Source organism: Artemia sp. Qi Xiang Cuo, chromosome 3 (genome assembly GCF_049724085.1).
Source record: "Artemia sp. Qi Xiang Cuo chromosome 3, ASM4972408v1, whole genome shotgun sequence".
NCBI lineage: Eukaryota > Metazoa > Arthropoda > Branchiopoda > Anostraca > Artemiidae > Artemia > Artemia sp. Qi Xiang Cuo.
In genome coordinates, this window is record NC_142796.1 from 59163284 (window position 1) to 59184925 (window position 21642).

Genomic DNA, 21642 nt, shown 5'->3' on the forward strand with positions numbered 1-21642 from the left:
ACGACCTGCTTTTCGTTTTGCCGAAAAGAACGATCTCTTTCATACGCAGAACGTGCCCAGCCATCTCAACCTTTCTCTGATTATAGCCCTAGAAATCAGGATAGAGCCATACTTTTCGTACAGCTTGCTATTTGAAATACGGTCAGTCAGACGGTTAACCAAAACAATCCGTATACAATTCCTCTAGAAAACATCTAATAAATCCTCTTCCGTCTTTTAAAGCGCCCAGCTGATAGAAAACTCCGTTTTTTGGAGTGGTGATGAACAACACTTTCCTAGCTTTCTCATTGGTTCATTAGCTTCCTGTTATGTCTGTAGAATGCCAAATGAAAAAAAAAAAAAATATTGCCATTTGGGGGTGACCTGCTTTTTGCTCGGGCCCAGATGGATGGTCACTATGCATAATCTTCAGCAATCTACCATTCTTCATCCGTAAAAGCGTTACCTAGCCATCTTGACAACTTTTTCATTGTAGCCCTAGATAGGACTACATTTGCCGTACAGCTTAATGTTTCATGTATGGTTAGTCAAACCAATACCCAAGAATATTATTAGTTAATTCCTCTGAAAGGCATTTAGCACATCCTCCTAATGTTCTCAAACCGCTCACGTTTCAGAGCCATGATTGGCCATGATTCCAATATTCTAATTTGAATTAGCAGACTTATGTTCTTATTATTTCAACTACAACAAAATACCCTTCGCCTTGACAAACTTGCTTTTAACATCTCTACTGCATGCACTATTCTTACTATTAATACTACCCACATATATGAAACTAACCACTTGATCGATCATCTCGCTACCCAACATCATTTCATTTATTCCGAGTCTAAACGACTTAGTCTTCCTAACATTAATCTTCAATCCTATCTTTACACCCTGAGGAATTGTATCAACATGTTGTAAAGCGCAAAGGTATCAGCAAAGCGCAAACGACAGTCTCACCTATAGGCTTTGGGGGCATTGAGGCGTTTACCCTGCTCCTCTTTGTGACTTATTTTCATTACATTGGATATTTTTCATGCAAAAGAAAATATTGTTTTTTATTGTTAAAAAAAAATAAGAGTTATGAGAAAGCCAAACTTTGGCGCAAAGAGCGAGGCGTTGAGGAGGGGACAGCCCCTTTCATATACGGAATAATTTCTGTTCGTTTTAAGTTTTAATGTCGCTCCTTACTTTCAGTTTAAAAAACTTTTTTTTTTTTTATTTAATATTAAGAAAAGACCAACCATTCAATTCAAACTTTTTATTTTCTCCGAATACGAAGAGTAAAAAAGAAATAAATAAAAATAATAACCGCTAATCAACAGGCCATAAAATTATTTTAAACTATATAACAACAAATACGCAAAGGCCTTCAATCAAAATTACCACACAAATTAACACTTCATTCAATAGATAATAAATTAACACTTAACAAATTAACACTTCATTCAAAAATTAAATCAAATAAAATAAATTAAGCTTCGTATAAATTATGAGAAAAAACATTTAATTTGGATAAAAAATTCTTTTCCTTTTTTTCCAAAACATCAACAGGGTTTTTTTATTTTATTTGCATTCATTAGAAAAGTATTTGATTCAGTTTTATAAAAGCGGCAAAGGAACTTAGCAAAATAAAAAAGTTTAGTTTTTACATGCGCAATAGTACTAATTCTAAAAAACTGGAGAAGCGATAAAAAAACTAAAATCTGAGGCAAAGCGACTGTATTATATACCCGTGCCAGTGATTTCCGAGAAAGAAGATCGCGAAGACAAATTACTGCCCCGAAACTAGACGCTATTCTACTTTTAACTGCTTTAGAAATAGAAGCACGGCATAGAGCTAAAGTTGGTCCATAAGGTACACCAAGATATAAAAAATATTCCAAAGGTTTTAAAATACTATCATAAATACAAACAGAAATTTCTGAATTAACGAGATCATTAGCCTTAGGACCAAGAATTAAAAACTGACACTATTCAGGGCGAAAACGAAGTCCATGCTCACTAAAAACCTTTGCTAAAAAATCTACATTTTGTTGAAGTGACTGAAGCGATTGACTCAAAAGGAGTAAATCATCTGCGTAAGAAATCCACGACAGAACATAACCTTTACCATAAATAAAAGTCAACTGAATTTGATCAAATAGCCCCGAAACAGTAATATTGAAAATCAAAGGAGAAATAATGCTTCCTTGTCTCAGCCCCCTACATAACTTAACATTATAATCACTTAACTGATTCTTCCACTTAGTACGAATACGAGATGAGCTATACCACTTTTTTTTAAACCAAAACTACTGGTAGTGGGACATTATTCTTCAGAAGCGCAGTCATAGCCCAAGAATGGATAATTGAATCATAAGCCGCCGCAAAATCTAACGCAAGTGTATAAACTCTATCCCATTGCTTACAAAAGGATATTATTCTTGAAAGGAGGGTATAAGCAACATCCATGCTTAGACCCTTACGGAACCCAATTTGATTCAGGCCTTGGTTACAAGGCTCCAAATACTTTAATAAAACTAACTCAAAAACTTTGCTAATCTGGCACGAAACAGTAATCGGCCTGTAATCAGAACATCGATTCGTATTCCCTCCTTTTTTTGAAAGGGGTGAAGTGGTGGTACGAGAAAAGCTAGTTGAACGAACTCCAGAAGAAAGAATAGTAGTAAAAAGAGTAGCGAGAAGAAGGATTGTTTTGGGTGATGCCAATTTTATATGGTTTGAATGTATACCATCATGATCAAAAGAATGCTTACTTTTTAGAGCTTTAATTGCTACCGTTACATCATCAACAGAAACAGATATTTTACTATTTGGGCGGGGCTTTGAAATTTCTTCCGATAATAAAGAGTCAAGCCTTGATTCAACTGCCGCATCACTGGATTGAAAAACTTGAATATAATGAGTTATCCAATCATCTAGTTTCAGATAACTATTAGAATCTGGTGAACAATTGTTATTACGACGTCTAGAATTAACCAAACTCCAAAGCTCATTCTTATCACTAGTAATCCTTGAACCAATTTCATCTTTTATAATTTCATTATGCAAACGCAACTCGGCCCGAAAAACGCGTTTAGGTAATTTCATACCATCATAAAATGGTCCAGATCGCGGTTTTCCCGCGCAATTCCAAAGGTAAAAAGCTTGAGATGCATTCTTTTGGCTTTACTTTAAAATCAGGTTAAGGTTCCAACCTAAAACACGAGATCCACGACGGAAAGAATCAGTTCTAAATGCTTTATTAGCCCCGACTTTTAAACTATGAACAAATTCAAGGTAAAATATATCAATATCAATTTGATCAACATCCTTAGAATAATTTACAATTATTCTAGCTAAAAGTGCATCTGATTCTTCATGATATTTGCACATTTTTTCCCGATCCCAGATCATTTTATTTACATTTTGACTAGAACGATGGATAATTTTAAAAGATGGAATTTGAATATTTAAATGAAAAGAAAGGTAAAAATGGTCACTAATAGGCATATCCAACCCAACATGAACAGGCTGTGGTAATAACGCTGCATTTGAGACCAGCACATGGTCTAGATTAGAGCAAGAACCAAAATTATGGACATACGTAAAATCCGCATCTTTTGAAACTATAGTAAAAACCGAAAACAAAGATAAAAGAGCGGAGGAGCGGACATCAGAGATAGTAATGTTGCAGTTAAAATCCCCGCAAATAAGCCAGTGGAAATCTGATGGAACTTTCGCCACACATCGCGATAATTCTAAACATGCAAGATTGAAATCAAAATCCGAATCAATAATATGATAATTTGTTGTTAAATAGCACGAAAAAACAATAAGCCCTGGGATTCGAACCGCAAAAAAATAACGATTAACGGCAAACACTTAAACTGTAATATTCTCTCTAATAAAAATGCAAACGCCTCCCGATGGGCGTCCACCTGTAGGTGTAGCTGGAGATATAAAACACTTAAACTGCTACGACAGGCTCGAAAGAAGACTAGTAGAGTGGTCCAGAAGATGATGCTCTTGCAGACACAAAATATCCAGATCGCGCAGCATAGACTGCAATACATGTCGTTTACCAACAAAACCATTCAGATTCAGAGATATAATCTTTGTACTAATAATTTTTTATTCTTTGAAACTTTTTCGGTTTACTGTTTGCAGCGAAAGCTAAATCCAGTATGCTCATGAGATCCACAATGGAAGCAACAAGGTTCATTCTGGCAAGGGTTGTTCCTAGAATGAGAGTGTCCACTACCAAGGCACTTGAGACAACGTTCCACGCTAGAGCAGGCTGACGATATATGCTCTAGCGACCCGCATTTGTAGCAAATTCGTGGTAAAAACCTATAATTAGTAAGCCAGAAATGTTCGTAGACAATGTGAATCCCATGACGCAAATAATGAGACTTGGCCGTCACCGAACGGAAGTATACACGATATGATTTTTAAACACCGATGCGCTGTATCTCTTCGATACCATGGTTAGAAGCACACACACTCTCTGGGTTGATCGGGAAGTCCACTCGTGATAATAAACCGACAATTCTCGATTTGCGAACCTCAGTTTTACCGACCTTTTCATTCAAACAGGCTTTCAAGTTTTCGGCATTTTGTCTTTTCGTGTGAATGACCCATTTCTGTTGCTGGGATCCTGATTCCTTAGAAAGTGAAATCCGCACTATACCATCAGCTCCATCCAACGATTTCAGAAAAGCTTCACGCTTTAGGGGATCATCACAATCTTGTGGTGGTGAATCTACTACAAGTAAGTTTCATATTTACTGGAAAAATTAGGAATTCAATTTTTAGTGATAAAGACCATCATATGCAGCTCGGTAGATTTCGGTAGTAGCGGGTGCCAAATTAAAAAAAAGGTGAGTGAAAAATTAAAAAAAATCCGAATATCGCTAAACAGCTATTTTCTATATTCAAATTATGGCGCTAAATAGCTCAAGAAGATATAACTTTCATTTGAAGGTACAGATGTCTTTGGGATCAACACAGGGTTAAAGTTTGAGTTTTTATAGGCAAAAATTGTTTATGATTTTAACTGATTATGTTTGGTTATTTATTTTATGGTTCAATGTGGCAACGCTGACAAGAAAATGGTACTGCCCTAAAACTTCATACCTTAGGAACAACAAAAAGAAAAAAGCGGTTTTTAGTCATGAATAGACCTAACAAAGGTGACGGGGGCAAAAAGGTGTCCTTATTTTACTGTTTCTGGAAATTAAACATTAAATTAAAATATAATAATAGTTAAAACAGTTGATTTTAGACAATGAATTGTCGCTGTCTTTGTTAAAAGTTTTTCTACCTGCTATGAAGTTTTCATTGCAATTTGGGCATTATCGAAGTAAGTTTCTTAGCCGTATTATGTGCCTCTCAAGCTTTGTAAAATCAAAAACAACCAAGTTAAGCTTTTGAGCGAAAATATTCTTCATCGGAAGCGCCATTTACATATGATATGATAATAATAATAAGCAGCAAAACACCTTAGATTGAAAATTATAAACAGTTTCAGGTGATAAAAAATAACACTATAAACTAAAAAAACTAATGAACAAAACTAAATTATAATTCTAAATTCTTAAGTGCCTTTACTCCCCAATAATTTATTTTCATAATTGTAGTTCATATTAGAACATACATAGTGCACACCATCGTAGTACGCCTTACACTATTGACCTCACAGAAAACGTTCCATTGGAGATGTCTAAGGAATTGTTGAGACAAAGTGCCACTATACGAGTACGTGCCCAAAATGTAGTATACAGGCCTAAAAAAACTGGGACTGGTCATTGTCCTTTCTTTCCCCCCCTTAACGTCACCAGTACTGTTTAACTTGTGCTTTTTAAGCACCACATAAATTTACCACTGTAGGTACCAGGGGCCCCAAAGGTTTAGGGCAGAATTCAAGGATTTTTTTTTTAAGAAGATAGAAAAAAATTATTTCCAAAATTTTGAGGGAGGTATTTTGTCCTTTTTTGAAATTTAAAATACCGAAATTGTTTCAAGGAAAATATCTAAAAATCTATTTTTCAAAATATAGGGGGCAATCACTCCTCGTATCCCTCCTCCCCATTCGAACCCCTAGGAGGTACCCCCCCCCCCCCCCGGCAAGAAGAAAAATGCATCCTGAAAATTCAGTGCAAATAGGTACTTTACAGACATAAATTACGAAATAAATATGTTTCCCCTAGTAGGACTTCCTGTCATCAAATAAACTAACCCCATTAGTAAATATGTCATCTTATCTTAATATGTACTAATGGATCAGTGACATCACTTGTTATGTTTTACCAGTTGTGAATTAATTACAGAAAAAAGAAAAATATATTTTGTAAATCTTAAGTCACTAGCCATTGAGTCATAGATTTATAGGAGTTATGGTCTGGAATATTAAACACGGGGCAAACCAAACAATTCTATTCTGGAAATAGATTATAAAGCGTGGCCTATAGTTGATTACATCAGTCAGTTTTTAGTATTAAAAATGAACTGTTTAACAATAGTGTTTAGTTTTTTAGTTTTGGCAGTAGCAAATGGTATGTATTGAAAATAATCAACAGTTGGGGTTGGGGGAGAGTGAGGTTAGCGTACGATCCCTTGGAATTCAATATTTTACAAAAATCACTTTCAAAACGTCTTTCTAGAATTGATTTAATTTTCAGTAAGATAGCTTAGCTTTTTGCATATTGTGATTCAAATTCAAAACTAATTTTGGTTGGTGACACCCGAATAGGGCCCAGAAATACATTTTGTCTCTGATAGGTTTGCAACTTAGAAAGGGTGTAGACAAGCCCAGGTAGACTTCAATGAAAGCAAAATATTTTAAAGATTGGTTGTATCCATATGTGACACCTGAAACTAGACCTACCCATTTTATTTTCTCAGATTTACCTGATATTCCTGAGCATGTAGAAACAGACAAGGGAAATTAAGTAAACACAAAGGCTATGTAGGGAGGGCAAACAGGGCATTGACTCGTGATGCCCATGATAAACTCAAATTTGTTTTGTCTCTAATCGGGTAGCAGTTTACTGGCATGTATAATGGGCCAGTGGCGGATCCAGGGAGGGGCAAGGGGATGGGGGGCGCCTGAAAATGTGTTTATATCAATTTTTGGCAAAAAAATTCGAACTATATGCATTGATCTGCTGTAAAATTTCAGGCCATATATAGGCCATATAGACACGATTGAAATTTCAGGACCAAGTAACCTCATTTATGACAAAATATTAAGGAAACAAATCTGGTTATAGTCGTTGTGACTTTTTTTTCTTATTCTTTTTTTTCAACAACAAAACATAAATCTTTTCGATCAATGGCCTTGATATGCAGGAAAAAGAGAATATATCATAAAAAGATTTCTTTAAATAAAGTGGTGGATTAAGATAAGTGTTTATTTAAGGGTGTCAACAGGAGGAGGGTTAGGACGATTTCATCCCAGGGAAAGACCAAAGGCTTTTACGGGTTTTCAATTTATTAATAATAGTCCCCCTTCCCGTTTAAACTAAATTCTATAGTAAAACTATATTTAAAAATTTAAAGAACACAACTCCTTCTGATCGAAAATTTAACTGAATATTCAGATTTTGTTCAATGCAAAAACAATGAAAATTCCAAAATTTTAAAATTTAATTTTCAAAATTTTAATTTTATTTTCAGAGTGAATATTCTTAATATTAATCAATCATAAAACTATGTCAATTAAAAATAAACTAAAATGAACTTAAAAATGTTTTTCTAAAACAAGTAATTGTTTTCAGAGCAAGGATTGGTTGGGTATTACAGAGACTTACCAGTTATACAAAGAATAGCTACATTAAACAAAAATATTACGCTAGAAGTAGAAAATGGCCTGAATTCAAGCACAGAAGAAAAATTTACAGTCAGATATAAAACTTTGGGAATACATATAACTAATGCATGTGTTTTGTTTCTAACCTCCACAAATCTTAAGTATCTATTTTCTTCCTACAGGGTTGACGCTAGCAGAGCTCATAGAAGGATCAACTTCTGCTGAGACCGTAGTCAATACCACCTTAGATGAAACCTCAGCTGAAAGTGTACTGAAGACCACCCTAAACGAAACCATAGCTGAGAGCATACTGAAACCTACCTCCGATGAAACCTCCGCTGAAACCGTATTAAATACCACCTTAAATGACACTCCTGACAACGTATTGAGAACCACTTTAAATGAAACCTCATCTGAGACTGTATTGAATAACAACTTTGATGAGGCTGCGCTGGATGATTTGGAGCCAGAAAGCCGAGATGAGTCACAAGAAGATAGCCGCGAAGTCTTGGATATCACAACACCAGAAGCTGAACTTGAAGTTGTTACCAAATTTGCTAGCGAAAATGTAACTGCAGCCGAGTTTGCTAGCGAAAATGTAACTACGACAACTGAAGGTGAAAAGAGTATGTTTAAAGTTATTCTTGACGCTTTGAGCAACACTTTCAAGCCACGTGACCCTGTAGCCGATTATGGTGTTGACAAGAGGGATATCAGCGTTGAACATCGTTCAGATGAAGAAGAAGGTGATAAACTCCATGGTTTGGAAACAATAGAAGGTAATGAATGATCTGTTTTTTATGATCTGTCAGGGGGGGGGGATAGTTAGGCTATGGCACAATAGCAAGTTTCTCGAAATAAACTTGTTCGCAAGAAAATAATGAATTAGGTTGTTTCTTGTATTTTCCAAGAAAAATAAATTTATACTTCCGCACATATAAATTTTTTGATCCTAAAAACAAATACTACTTGAAATTATGAAAAATGTAAGACAATGAACTAATTAAACTTGAATAATTAAATTGTTAATCTAATTTCCACAAAAGGGATGTTCACCCCTCGGCGCAATTTTACTGGTGCTGGTAACCCTAATTTCTAGTCCACTTTTGGAGCGTCGGACTTCGCCTTCGATTCACCTTTATATTTTACGGGGCGGCGTATTCTATATTTTTTCAAAGAAATGCAAATAAGGTAGCAATGGCGTCGTTGGGGGAGGGGGGGGGGCAAGGAGAGAGAGAAATTTTCCTACCCCAATAATTTGAATAAAAAAACTATTATATAGCCCATTCCCCTTGACTCTCCGGATGTAGACACTTCTTGCCCCCTAATGCTACGGCCTTAATAATACCGAAGCTACGGCCATGTGAAGTAGTGATGAGAACGATGAGATTTTTGATTTTCGGTATATCTCTTAAACACAAATGTTATCAACCTCTTGCAAGTGCCACCTTCAGCCTCTCTTTAGTAGAGTCTTGTCACATAACAGTGGTAAAGGTGTTCTATCATGGGTGTATCCATCTGAGTTAAACTGTTAACAAGTGCATAGCTATGAAAAATATATTGAAATTTATCATCGACATTGATCCCAATTCTGTATTCCGTCTTCAAAACCGGTCTAAACAGGTAACAAACAGGACTTGTACCCATCCAGGGTCACCGACTCATGAAAATGTAGGGAGATTTTCATTCAGTTTTTTTTTTTAATAAGATTAAAAAAAGCTATTTTTGGAAATCTAGGAGGAGGCAATAATTAAAATGATAATACCAAAAAAAGTCTTTTTTGAAAATTTACAAGGAGGTGCATTCGCGCCTCTCCAATTGGCATCCCTGAATAATGAGTAGGTTATTGCATACAACGTTCACAGTTGCAGCGCACCGCAAACGTTGCTACATAAAACCACTGAGTTTAGGAACCAAGAATATTCTTCAGCTTTCAAATCTAATCAGTTTCCCTAAATGATATTCTACAGCAGTTACTCGACTGCTACAGGAAGAAAACATTGACTTCACCTTGTAGCGTCCTATTATACAAAGAGGGTTTTGGACTTTACTAAAATGGACCTTTTCATCAAACAGCATTTAAATTTTACTTGGGGAGACGGTACAGCTGTTAATAATTTCTCTGAAGAAACAGAGGGAAATTCCCGTTTCTAAGAAATTCTCCGTTTTACTCGGTTTTATTGATGTTTGGACCTTAGGGTAAATATGCCTCCCCGTCCCTGCTATACTGGAACTGTCTCCAGTGGATTTTTTATGATTCTTCGGAAGCTAGGAATTATCAAATGAATGAAATTTTGGAGGTTTTGAGAGTTCAGGGTGCAAGAAATGGCTTGAAAATTAATATTAAGAAGAGTAAGTCGCTGAGGCTAGGAGTAAGTGAAGTTGAAAAGGAGATTTAAAGTTGGGAAAAGTTTGGAAGAAAAGGAAGACAAGTCTGCGGACCAAGATTAGAATATTGGAAGTTACAGTGAAGACAGTGGCCAAGTATGGTTGTGAAGCGTGGTTGTTCCGAAAAACGGAGGAAATTTATTAGATATTTTCCAGAGAAATTGCCTACGGATTGTTTTTTGTAGCCTACTCGACTGACTGACCGCATCTCAAATAGTAGGCTGGGTGAAAAGCGTGGTTCAATACTGCTTTCTAGGACTATAAATGAGAAAAAGGTTGAGGTTGCTAGGGCAGGTGTTTTGAATGAAGGATGAGAGATCGCCAAAGATTGTCCTTATTGGCCAACCGTCTAGGGCCAGACAAAAAGCAAGTTGTCCCCGATGGATGTGGGAAGATTTCGTAAGGAAAGATTTAAATGAAATGGGAACTTCCTGTAAGGGTGTAAAGAGGGAGGCTTTGAATGGATAGGGATAGAGGAGGAACTTGTATAGCTGTGTTGGCCTCAGGCAGCTTGTTGCTGCAGTGAGTTGTTAGTGGTAGCAGTAGAAAAGAGCCCGCCCCTCAAATAAAAGCCTACGAGGGTATGTTATTATACGTATATTTTCAGCGTAATATGCAAATTAACTTACATATACAAATAATGATATTTTAAGTTGAATAATCTGTTAAATAGTATTATTTTTAACTTTAGGTCAAGAGGAAACAAAACCCGAATCTGACATTCAACTTCAAACAGAAACCAAAAATCCTGAAGAAACAAGCCCTGACTCCAGCGCTTCTGTAGTTCATAACAATAGCGAGAAAGAAGAGCCAGTACCGACATTTGATTCTATTGGACAATCACAACCTAATCCTGAAGATGAAGCAAAGGAGAGTAATCTGAATGATGGAGAAAATGAAGAGAATTCAGAAGAGAAAATAGAGGATTCTGAGCCTGAAAACATGCTAAATGAAGAAGAGGAGGAGGCAAAAGAATTGCAAAGCCTGGTAGTCAAAAGCTTTGCCAATAGCATCCGTTTTCGTGGATCAAACTTCGCTGAAACTAAAGATGAGAGTAGTGAGGAGAGTAGTGAGGAAGAAGGGAGCGGGGACTTGGAAGAAATTGGTAAGTTCAATATTGTTTTTCTTTCGATGAGCAACAAAGATTGCAAATGGCCAAGCTTAGGCTTATAGGAAATTTCGTTGCAAAGAATAAATTCATTTAAGAGGATAGTCAAACTCAATGGAAACTTTTAAAGAGACTAAGCTAGGTACCAATTCGTTTTATCAAAGTTAACCCCACAATAGTTAAACCCAGTTTTTAGTTTATTTGATTGGTTTTTCATTGCTTTATATTAAGGGAGACATTTGAGCGTCCCAAAAGTTTCCACGATAAGCCAGACAATTCAAATAACTGAAAATTTTGTTTACAGAAAACTATGATTTGTAATTTAGGATAGCCAAATTCGGCATTTTATAAGTATTTTACTGGAGTTACTGGAGAAATGGAGTTACCGGTTACTAGAGAATAGGTGTACCTGGAACGTACACAAGGCAATCCCCCTCAAATCGCAGTCTTTCCCGCTTCTTATTCAAATTATCTAATATCATTTGTTACCATTGCCCCCTATCCCCCCCCCAAAAAAAAAATCTATATGTGCCTAGCCTCAAACCATGTGTCCAGCTTTGGGTCCCCATGGATAAGTCCCGAATTAATCTTTTAGGAAATTCACCTTAACACACCATTTGCAGAAAGATTTACTTGAGAGTCATTGGGAGTCTCTTCTTTCATATTTGCCTGAATGACCTTTGCTACCACATTAACAACTTTCACACTAATTTCACCTGTTTATACGAAAGAAAAGTTATTTATTGGGATAGAGTAAAAACACAAATGTATTTTTATTTTAGAATGTATGATATTAAATAAATAATAAAAATCGCGAAGGTTTTTGCAACGGGCAGCCCTTTTCACAACTTAGGTGTCTAGCCTGAATGTCTAATTTTTCGGGTGGGGGAAGGGGATCAACCAAGTTTTTTTTACGTTTTATTTGTGATTATAAAGGAACATAATTTAGCGTTAATATTTTAGTACTACGACTGCTATTTAAATAAACAATCAGGTGTACGAATACGAGTAAAGGTCTTCAGGCAAACATTATATTTTCAAAAGTTATATTTTAAAAAACAGACATAATTTGCCTTATTTCAGAATGGATATAGAACCTTTTTCCCATCCCCCCTCCCCCCAAAAAATTAAAATAAAATATCGAGCTGTCTTTAAAACACGCTTGATTTAACTGACATAAAATGATCGAAAACAATGCTTTCATTTGAATTTATATTTATCAGTTTAAATTTATAATGAATTAGATTTATTAAAACGATAAAATGGCAACGGTCTCCATGTAGGCCATATTTACAATTTGGAAATATTGAAGCGCAAAAAGTGTCCAATATAAATTAAAATTTAATAAACGTCTTAGAATGGAGACATCACGTAAGCACATGAAAACAAAAATTAATTGCGACATTTTCTAGTTGTAATTCCGACATCATTACAAGGACGAGGAGAATAAAAAACTGGTATCTGAAGTTCATCAGCCAATAGTTAGGCAATTTTTTCTAAGGACAAATTGGTTCATTGCCACATTATTCTTCCGTGTTTGTCTTTAGAGAATGGGGGGTATTGCCTAATCCTTTAAGCCAGTACGGGCTTTCAAACGAGAGACGTAAGCAGTGCCTTCAGAGGAAAATCCTATAAAATATTAAAAATTGGTACTACCAAAAAAGCAAATACCAACCTGGTTAGGTGCAATCCACAAAATAAAGGAGGTGGAGGGGGCAAGGATTTTTCTCCAGAATTTTAAATAAAAAAACAAAAATAGCATCTTCAAAATTTGATATCTTTGAGCGGAAAGGGGCATGGAAGGACAGCTAAATGACCCCCAATCTTTTTGGTCACTTAGAAAGGGCACTCGAGCTTTTGATTTCTGTTCGAGCGAGCCCTCTCCTGATCTTCTATAACCATTGTTTCGATATGGTCAGCTCTGGGGAAAAGAATAAATAAAAACATAGCAGTGAACTTTCTTTTGCCAACAAAGAATACAACGTTTCACATTTTTGTAGATAGGAGACGTAATTTCGTCAAAATCCTAGAGGAAGGGGCAAAGTTAGAGCCACTTTGTCCAAATCAAGTAAAAATGACAGTGAAAACTGAAAAAATGATCCGTATATTACCATAAAGGCAAATATATACTAAAGAAAAATGACTTGTTTCCTTGGATACTTGAATTATGCAGGCTTGTTTTAGTTTTGATAAGATTTTTTTGCAGAAAGTAAATTTCAGCTTGAGGGGAGAACAAACTAAGGTAGGGTTTGGGGGGGGGGCCAAGCTTGGGTCTGGTGGGGGCCGTTCCCCCTTGCCCCATAGAAAATTACACCCCCAAACGTAATGGTAGGATTTTTATTGGGATCACTTGACTTTTAGACCCGCTGTTTCCCCGCTTTCTCGAAAATCAGGCAAATTTTTTCAGACTCCCATCATTTGATGGATAACATAAAACTAAATAAGTTTTATATATTTAGAATCACCATAAAATGTATTCTTTTGGTGTATCTATTGTTATCAAAATCCTGTTTCTTATAGTGTTGATTACTATTGATGTGAGTCACTCCTTACTTACAGTTCGTTATCACGAACTGCTTGACACTCAATTGTATTTAATTAAAACTAAGCGGAAATAAATTTACTTGATAATATCGGTTGTTGGTAACACATTAGTAACACCATTTACTTGATAGCACCATAGTTGGGTGATAACACCAGTTTAAAAAGCAAACCAGAATATAAAGAACAGGAAGATCTAGAACCGTAGAAAAAACGTTACATTTTTTTATTGTATACTTGGTTTGAATATTTTAGTTAGAATGTTTTTTAATGTTTTGAATTTAATCTGTTCGGAAGTTAATACTTTTAAAATGGCTAAGCTTTTTTGTAGAGATGCATTGCCCCCCAACCTTTTTATAAGTCAATGATGACTTAAAAGTTAAATTAAAAATACTAGGATGTTCACATCTTTATGTAAAAAAAGAAATTAAGCGTTTTGTTTCTTGAGCTCTTTGAGCCAAAGGAAGTTTTGAACCTGGAGACTTTTGAAAAAAAAAAGATAGACTATAAATGAATTTTTTTCTTTTATTTCAGCTATCTTAAAATAAATTAAGAATAAACTAAATGTATTACCGATTCTTAGAGCCAAAAGAAACTCCAAAGTTGAAAACTTTTAAGAGAAAATTCTTTACCAAAAATTCTTTCTAGAAGTTTAATCCACCATAGAAAAAAGGTAAATTAAAAACAGACTTGGATGGCCATATGCAAAAGCAAAAAAAAATCTGATTTTATGTTTTAAAAAGTGGGATTCATCATCAAAAATACTTTCTATAAATTTAATCGCCTCAAAATATCTATTAAAATGAAATTTAGGCGGACATTGCTATATGCAAAAACAGACAGAAAACACATTTCATTTCTTGTTTCTAGAGCCCAAAACAAACCTCAGACTTGGAGACTTTCAAACAGGATATTCCTTACCAAAAAAATGTTCTATCAATTTGGGCCACCTTAAAAAAAAAAAATAATAGGCAGCCAATCTAAATCCAAAAACAGACAAAAAAAAGACTTTTTATTTTACTTTTTTAGTCAAAACAAATGTGACTATTAAACAGAGGTTTCCTTACCAAAAACGTTTTATAAATTCAATTCATTTTGGAAAATCAAACAAACATAATTGGATTGCTGATATAAATACAAAAACAAAGATAAAAGTGATTTTACTTTTCATTTTTAGATCCAATAGAAAATTAAACTTGGGGAATTATTAACAGGAGTTTTTTTTTTTACCAAAATACTTTCCATGAAGCTAAACTACCTTAAAATAAACATACTTGCATGATAAATCTGTAAGCAAAGATGAAAAAAAAAACTCATTTCATTTTAGTTTTTAAAGCCATAAGAAATTGCAAGCCAGGATAATTTTGGAGAAGAAATGAAGTAAAAATGATTTTACTAATTTAAAAAAAGAATCAATTTCGAATATTAGATGTATTTACAATGTATTTTCCTATGTAATACTAGATGTATTTTTGCCAGAAGTAATTCCTATTAAATCAGAAAACTTTATTCATCATAAATAATTATTTATCATAAACGATTCTTTTAAATGTGAGCCACATTAAAAACTTACTCGGATGACAGTTATGCATACAAAACAGAAGAAGATGTGATTCTTAATTTTAATTTTTAGAGCCAAAACAAACTTCAATCTTAGAGACTTTAGTTGAAGACATTCCAAGACCAAGCTTACCAGACACAGTTGAAGGTGCACCAGATACACCAGTAACCACACTTGGTGCTTCACCAGATGCACCAGTAGCATCACCAAATGCACCAGTATCTATTAATTCCTACTACGTTCGTGTTCCAGGTAATATTATGTATAATATTCAAATTGCTTAAAGTTTTGTCCGAGAAATTGCATTCGAATAAAGTAATGATGTTGGATGTAAAACTGTTTGTCCTAGAAATATTCTTTAGACTATACCTGTTTGGATGATCAAAGCCAGAAAGAAGAAAAATACTTAATGCCGAAACCTTATAGTATAGCAATCAGATTTTTTATTTATTTATTTTTTTATATATAAATGAATAAATTCATTTTCTAACAAATTAATAAAGTTGAATGACCAGCAGCTCAATTCACTGTGGCTAGATATGGCCATAAATCATGGTCTCCAATTTGGCTGATAATAATGACCAAATAATATTATAAAATCACCAAGTTTAGCAAAACTCGGAGGCCAACCAGGGACGGACACAGATAGCTTCAGGGCCAGGCCCCTCCCCCAGAATTCCAAATTTTACCGTATTTCTGGGTACTTCTTACTCAAGTTATCAAATAGTGTTTACTTTTGTATTACTCCCCCTCCCCCCCCCCCGAAAAAAAATGTCGAAAGTCTCTGATTGGAACAAAAGACGTACAAACAGTAAGATATGGTTTGTGATTAACGGATTTTCTGCAACTCTCATACAGAGATAAAAATCTTGCCTTTTGCTAGATTAAATTTTGTTTTTAATTGGATGTAGAAGATTTAAATCTTTTATCTAATTAAATAAAAAAAACAAGTTTTTTTAACTGAAAGTAAGGAACGACGTTAAAACTTAAAACGAACAAAAATTATTCCGAATATGAAAGGAGTTGTCTCCTCCTCAACACCTCGCTCTTTACGCTAAAGTTTTTTTTATTTTTTAAAAAAATAGAGTTGTGAGAAAGTCAAACTTAAGCGTAAAGAGCGAGGCGTTGAGGAGGGGACAGCCCCCTTCATATATGGAATAACTTCTGTTCGTTTTAAGTTTTAACGTCGTTCCTTACTTTCAGTTAAAAACAACTTGTTTTTTTTATTTAATTTTTGAACTTTTTTGAATTAATGCAGTTTTTGATTTTGGCTAACCGTACATGAATAATTAAAACAAAATTTGCATATTATATTTGGTTAAATGGCTTTCTCGAAACTTGTTTAATTTTATTTACGAACGTTTTTATTAGTAATAAATATACGTAACTTAGAATTAACTTACGTAACGAACTTCTATATTCATAAATTTTTAACACGTATATTAGGGGGTTCGCCCCCTAGTCAATACCCTGCTCTTTAAACTATAGTTCGAATTTTTTTTCCAGTTCTTTAAAAATGACCTCTTAATCACAATCAGTTGATAAGTTGAAAAACTTGTTTTTTTTTATTTAATTCCTGATCTTTTTCTTTAATAATGCTGGGAAATCCGGCGCCCCCTTCATAGCAATGTCCCTTCCCCCATGAAAACTTCCTTCATGGAAAGATCCTTCCATATAGCCCCCGACCCTCTCCTTCCCCCACCTACCAGAAAAAATCTCCTCTGAAAAAGTCTGTATACTTCCCAATAACCAATACTATATGTTAACATTAAATAAAGTTCATAACTTTCAGCCCTCTCCCTGGGGTCTTTGGGGGATCAAGTCATCCTAAAAGACATTTTTATCATATTTTCGACCATGCTGAACAAAATGACTATCTCAAAATTTTGATCGGATGACTTGGGGAAAAAAATAAGAGCGGGAGGGGGTCTAGATGCCCTCCATTATTTTTGGTCACTTAAAAAGGGAACTAGAGATTTTAATTTTCATTCGAAAGAGCACTCCCACTATATTCTAGGACTACTGGGTCAATACAATCACCCCTGGGGAAAAAAAACAAACAAACAAACAAACAAACAAATAAACAGTCATCCGTGATCTTTCTTCTGGCAAAAATTGGAAAATTCCACATTTTTGTAGATAGGAGCTTGAAACCTCTACAGTAGGGTTCTCTGATACGCTGAATATGATGGTGTGATTTTCATTAAGTTTCTCTAGCTTTTAGGGGGTCTTTCCCCCTTTTTTCGAAAATCAGCCAAATTTTCTCAGGCGCGTAACTTTTGATGGGTAGCTCTAAACTTGACGAAAGTTATATATTTGAAATCAGCATTGAAATCTGATTCTTTTGATATATCTATTGGTATCAAAAACCCGTTTGCTAGAGTTTCGGTTACCATTGAGCCGGGTCGCTCCTTACTTACAGTTCGTTACCACGAACTGTTTGATTTTAAATTTGTAATCTAAGAATATTTAAAGTTTTCACTATTTGTATGTTGCAGACACAGAAAGAATAACCCGAGTTGGTCAAGAAAGTGAGTCCAACAACGAGACTTCATCTGCCTCTGAAAATTCCTCACGCGTGGGAGACATCAAAGAAGAAACTAATGGAGGTAATGTAAAACATATTTAAAATAAATTATAGAACACACGTCTACATGAAATGTATGTTAATATATTATTCTCTTTATATCCTTCCTATTTATTTATTGCTCATATTTATTTATTTTCATTTCTTCGTATTTATCTATGTAAAAAGAAGAGAGGGATATCCCCCACAGAATTTTTGAAAGTGACACCAGTCAAATATAAATTAATTCTTTACTTATTTGACTTAATTAACTATTATTTAAATTAATCAAATAATATTAAAATTATTAAATCATTAATTTAGTATAATTTCATTCATTGTTTAATTAGTATAATATTAATGTTATTTAATTATTCAATTCTTACTATTTAATTATTTAACTTATTCGGCTTAATTATTTAGACTTCATTTAATGCTAGATGAGTTCGAAAATATGACTGAATCTATGAATAATTGTTAGCAATAGTTTTAGGTAATTATGTGTTAGTGCATTTTTATTCGCCATTTATTACCACTTTATATACGTTCTTTATTCATAAAATAAATTTTTTTACTCATATAAATGAAATTTACCTTACAAAAACCAAACGGTTTTTTCGCCCATGAAGCATTACCTGTTGGGGGATTATTGGGGCGTGGATTATGTTAGTGTTTAAAGAATAATCAAAATACTCAATTAAAATTTAACAGTTTTATAATAATTATTTTTTATACTACTTAAAACTAAACAACGATGAAAATTAACTTTTTAAGCTATTTTTCTTATTTTTGTTTTTTTGTTAGAACTTGACAATCACACTGGGACAAATAATTGTGAACAGTGAAAAACCCGGCGGGTTTTCAATGATTACTAAGCAGAACTTGCAAGCCATATGTACAAACATGAGAATCTAGAGGCAGTCCAAATATAGGGGACACCAACCATTATTAGAGGCGAAATATTCACCAGCAAAGACCCTATCTTAATTAAATTTACTAATCCACTGTTTTGCACTAAAACTGACGTCTATGAGATTATTACAAATATTAGTTTGTCGTTGTTTTTTTTTTGGGGGGGGGGGAGGCCAGTAAAAGTGCAAGTATTTCTGCACTTTTTTTATGTTCCTTTTTTGTGCGTAATTTTTTTACATTGTCTCTTTACCCAATTAGTTCTTTAATTTATATTAATAATTATCTTTCTCTCCCCTAGATGTAGTTCAACCTCTCTCCGTGCCCAAAGCAATATTTGAGACTTATTTAGCCCCACCTACTCACACACTGCCTCAAAGTTTCTACTTGATCCCAAACAATTCCTGAGATATTGCAGATAATTTGAAAACTCGAGGGCACTCAGCGACTTCTGATTTATTTAGGATATCCGTGTTGACTACCCGGGGGGAGGGGGGGGGAGTTATCGGGAATGGCCTGAATCTAATGTTCAGTTTCTAATATTGATCCCCGGAGGCTAACTTCCTGATAAAAAGCTGGGCTTATAATTGCACATTTTTCAGGAACAAATGAAAGAGACTAGGACCTAAGAAATCTCCTACCCTCTCCCCAGTCACATAAAGACTTATAATACTTATTTTTCAGGAATCAAAAATATAGCTGAAATCAGCGAATACCCAAGAAATGTGTATCAGGCCCAATTTGACACTCAAAGTTTGCCCCGCGTTGAAGATATTGAAGAAAAACAAATCAAATTTGTCCCAGCCTATGATGTATCTAACTAACTGTGTTCCAGTTGTATTTAATTATTCTATTAGATATGCAGAAAAATAAGACTGCTTTTCTAAGATTTTATACTAAATTCAATAAAATCGTCTCTCTAGTGAGTTAGTTTCATCCCAACCAATTTGTAAATTGGCTGCGGTAGTTCAAAACGCAGGTAATGGAATATTACCTAGTCCCACCAGCCCTAGTCCCAGTATCTAGGACTGGGACTAGTTTCAGGGACTATGATGAAAGAACGGTTAAGATGGCTAGATCACCCTTTACGGATGAAAGACTACCGAAAATTGACCTTTTAGTTCATTTATATGAGACAGGATCCCATTCAAGTTTTTTTTCCTGGAGGGGGCATTGCAGGGGGGAGCGGGGACATTGTGATTACAAAAAAAAAACTTTAAAAAGCACATCAAAAATATGTTTCTATTAATTTTATTACGTTTTTACGAATCAGAAAAAAATTTCGGGGGGGGGGCAAACCCCCTAATCCCTCCCCTGAATAAGGCCTTGATATGGGGCCAAATGGACATGAGGTCGTCCCCAAATGGGTTTGGAAGAGGTCACAAGGAAAGATTTAACTGGAACTGGAACTTCATGGACAAGGGTAGAGAGTGAAGCTTTGAATAGATTAAAATTGGACGTGATCGAACGCAGGTGTGTAAGCCTCGGGAGGCTTAGTGCTGCAACGAGTTGTTAGTAGTAACAGTAGCAGTATGTGACATTGTCAAACTGAGATCGGTACTTGCAAAGAACGACATAAGAAGATCACATAATACAGCACTTTTTGGTGTCTGTAGCCTTCTAAGCACTTTTTGAATAGATTAAAATTGGACGTGATTGAACGCAGCTGTGTAAGCCTCGGGAGGCTTAGTGCTGCAACGAGTTGTTAGTAGTAACAGTAGCAGTATGTGACATTGTCAAACTGAGATCGGTACTTGCAAAGAACGACATAAGAAGATCACATAAGACAGCCCTATTTGGTGTCTGTAGCCTTCTAAGCACTTTCAATATGCCACAAAGCAATACTGCAGACTGAGGAAAAGGTAATTTTTGACCTGACTAGCATATGAAAAGAAAATTAACTTAAAAAAGACTACAAAATTAAAAATAAATGTGTATTAAAAGTAATTTTAAAAAATGTTTATAATTGTTTATTCGTCTTGTGGAATTCCCTAATGCCGGTTCCCTGATTCTTTCAATATTCTTCAGCCACAGTCCTAGGAGTTAGTTTTAACACTGGATTCGCATTTAGTATTCACGGTCTAGGGCTAGCTCAGTAAGGCAATTGTGCACTTCGTCCTTTGAATTCAATGAGCCACTTGGGTTACCCGGTAATGTAGCCAAAAAGTGCACATGTAACAAGTCCCTTATTTGAATATACATGTCATGGATGGGGGGGGGGCCTTAGATTCATGTGGTTGAACATCTAAATGATGATGTAGAAGGAGACCAAAAAACAGCAGTTAGATGCAACCCTAAAATAGGGCTACTAAAATCAAAATGAGTTTTAGTATAATCATTTTTATGGCTTTTAGGGGGTTTTTCAACAAGTTTTTTGAACAAGTCTTTTTATATTGTAAATAAGACTGATTTATGAAAATAAGTCTTCTTTTCTGTGATTTTATATAAAATAAATTATATCTTTGGAGGGGCATCCTAACTAATTTACAAATCAACTGCAAGAATTCAAAAAGCGGCATATGAAACCTTTTGTCAAGTTTCTATTCATGGCTAATATTTTTCAACACAATCTACTTCATCGATTGGTTAATCCCGCTTCCCATATCTTTTTTGGATCAGAAGAGACTTAAAATAGTTTTTCTTAAATACATTTTTTCTCCTTTTTTCAATCTTAAAGTTAGAAAGTGGAGCTTTTTGTATCCAGATTGTTTTTATTACCACATCTTTGATGCATTGGAGAAATCTTTCTTTATAGAAAACAACTGCTTGGCAATATTGGTCACAAA

At 34.7% G+C, this 21642-nt stretch overlaps 2 protein-coding genes across 7 annotated transcripts in view; one reads left to right on the forward strand and one right to left on the reverse strand.

Moving 5' to 3' along the window:
- Positions 1 to 21642, reverse strand: part of LOC148954345 (uncharacterized) — a 361915-nt gene that overhangs the window by 123092 nt on the left and 217181 nt on the right. The window lies entirely within an intron of this gene.
- LOC148954347 (uncharacterized) lies at positions 6111 to 19782 on the forward strand. Its single transcript, XM_089087246.1, has 6 exons — positions 6111 to 6138; positions 7966 to 8562; positions 10863 to 11276; positions 15454 to 15633; positions 17880 to 17990; positions 19541 to 19782. Exons 1-6 carry the CDS (start codon positions 6111 to 6113, stop codon positions 19678 to 19680), a joined length of 1470 nt encoding a protein of 489 aa, XP_088943372.1. The 3' UTR covers positions 19681 to 19782.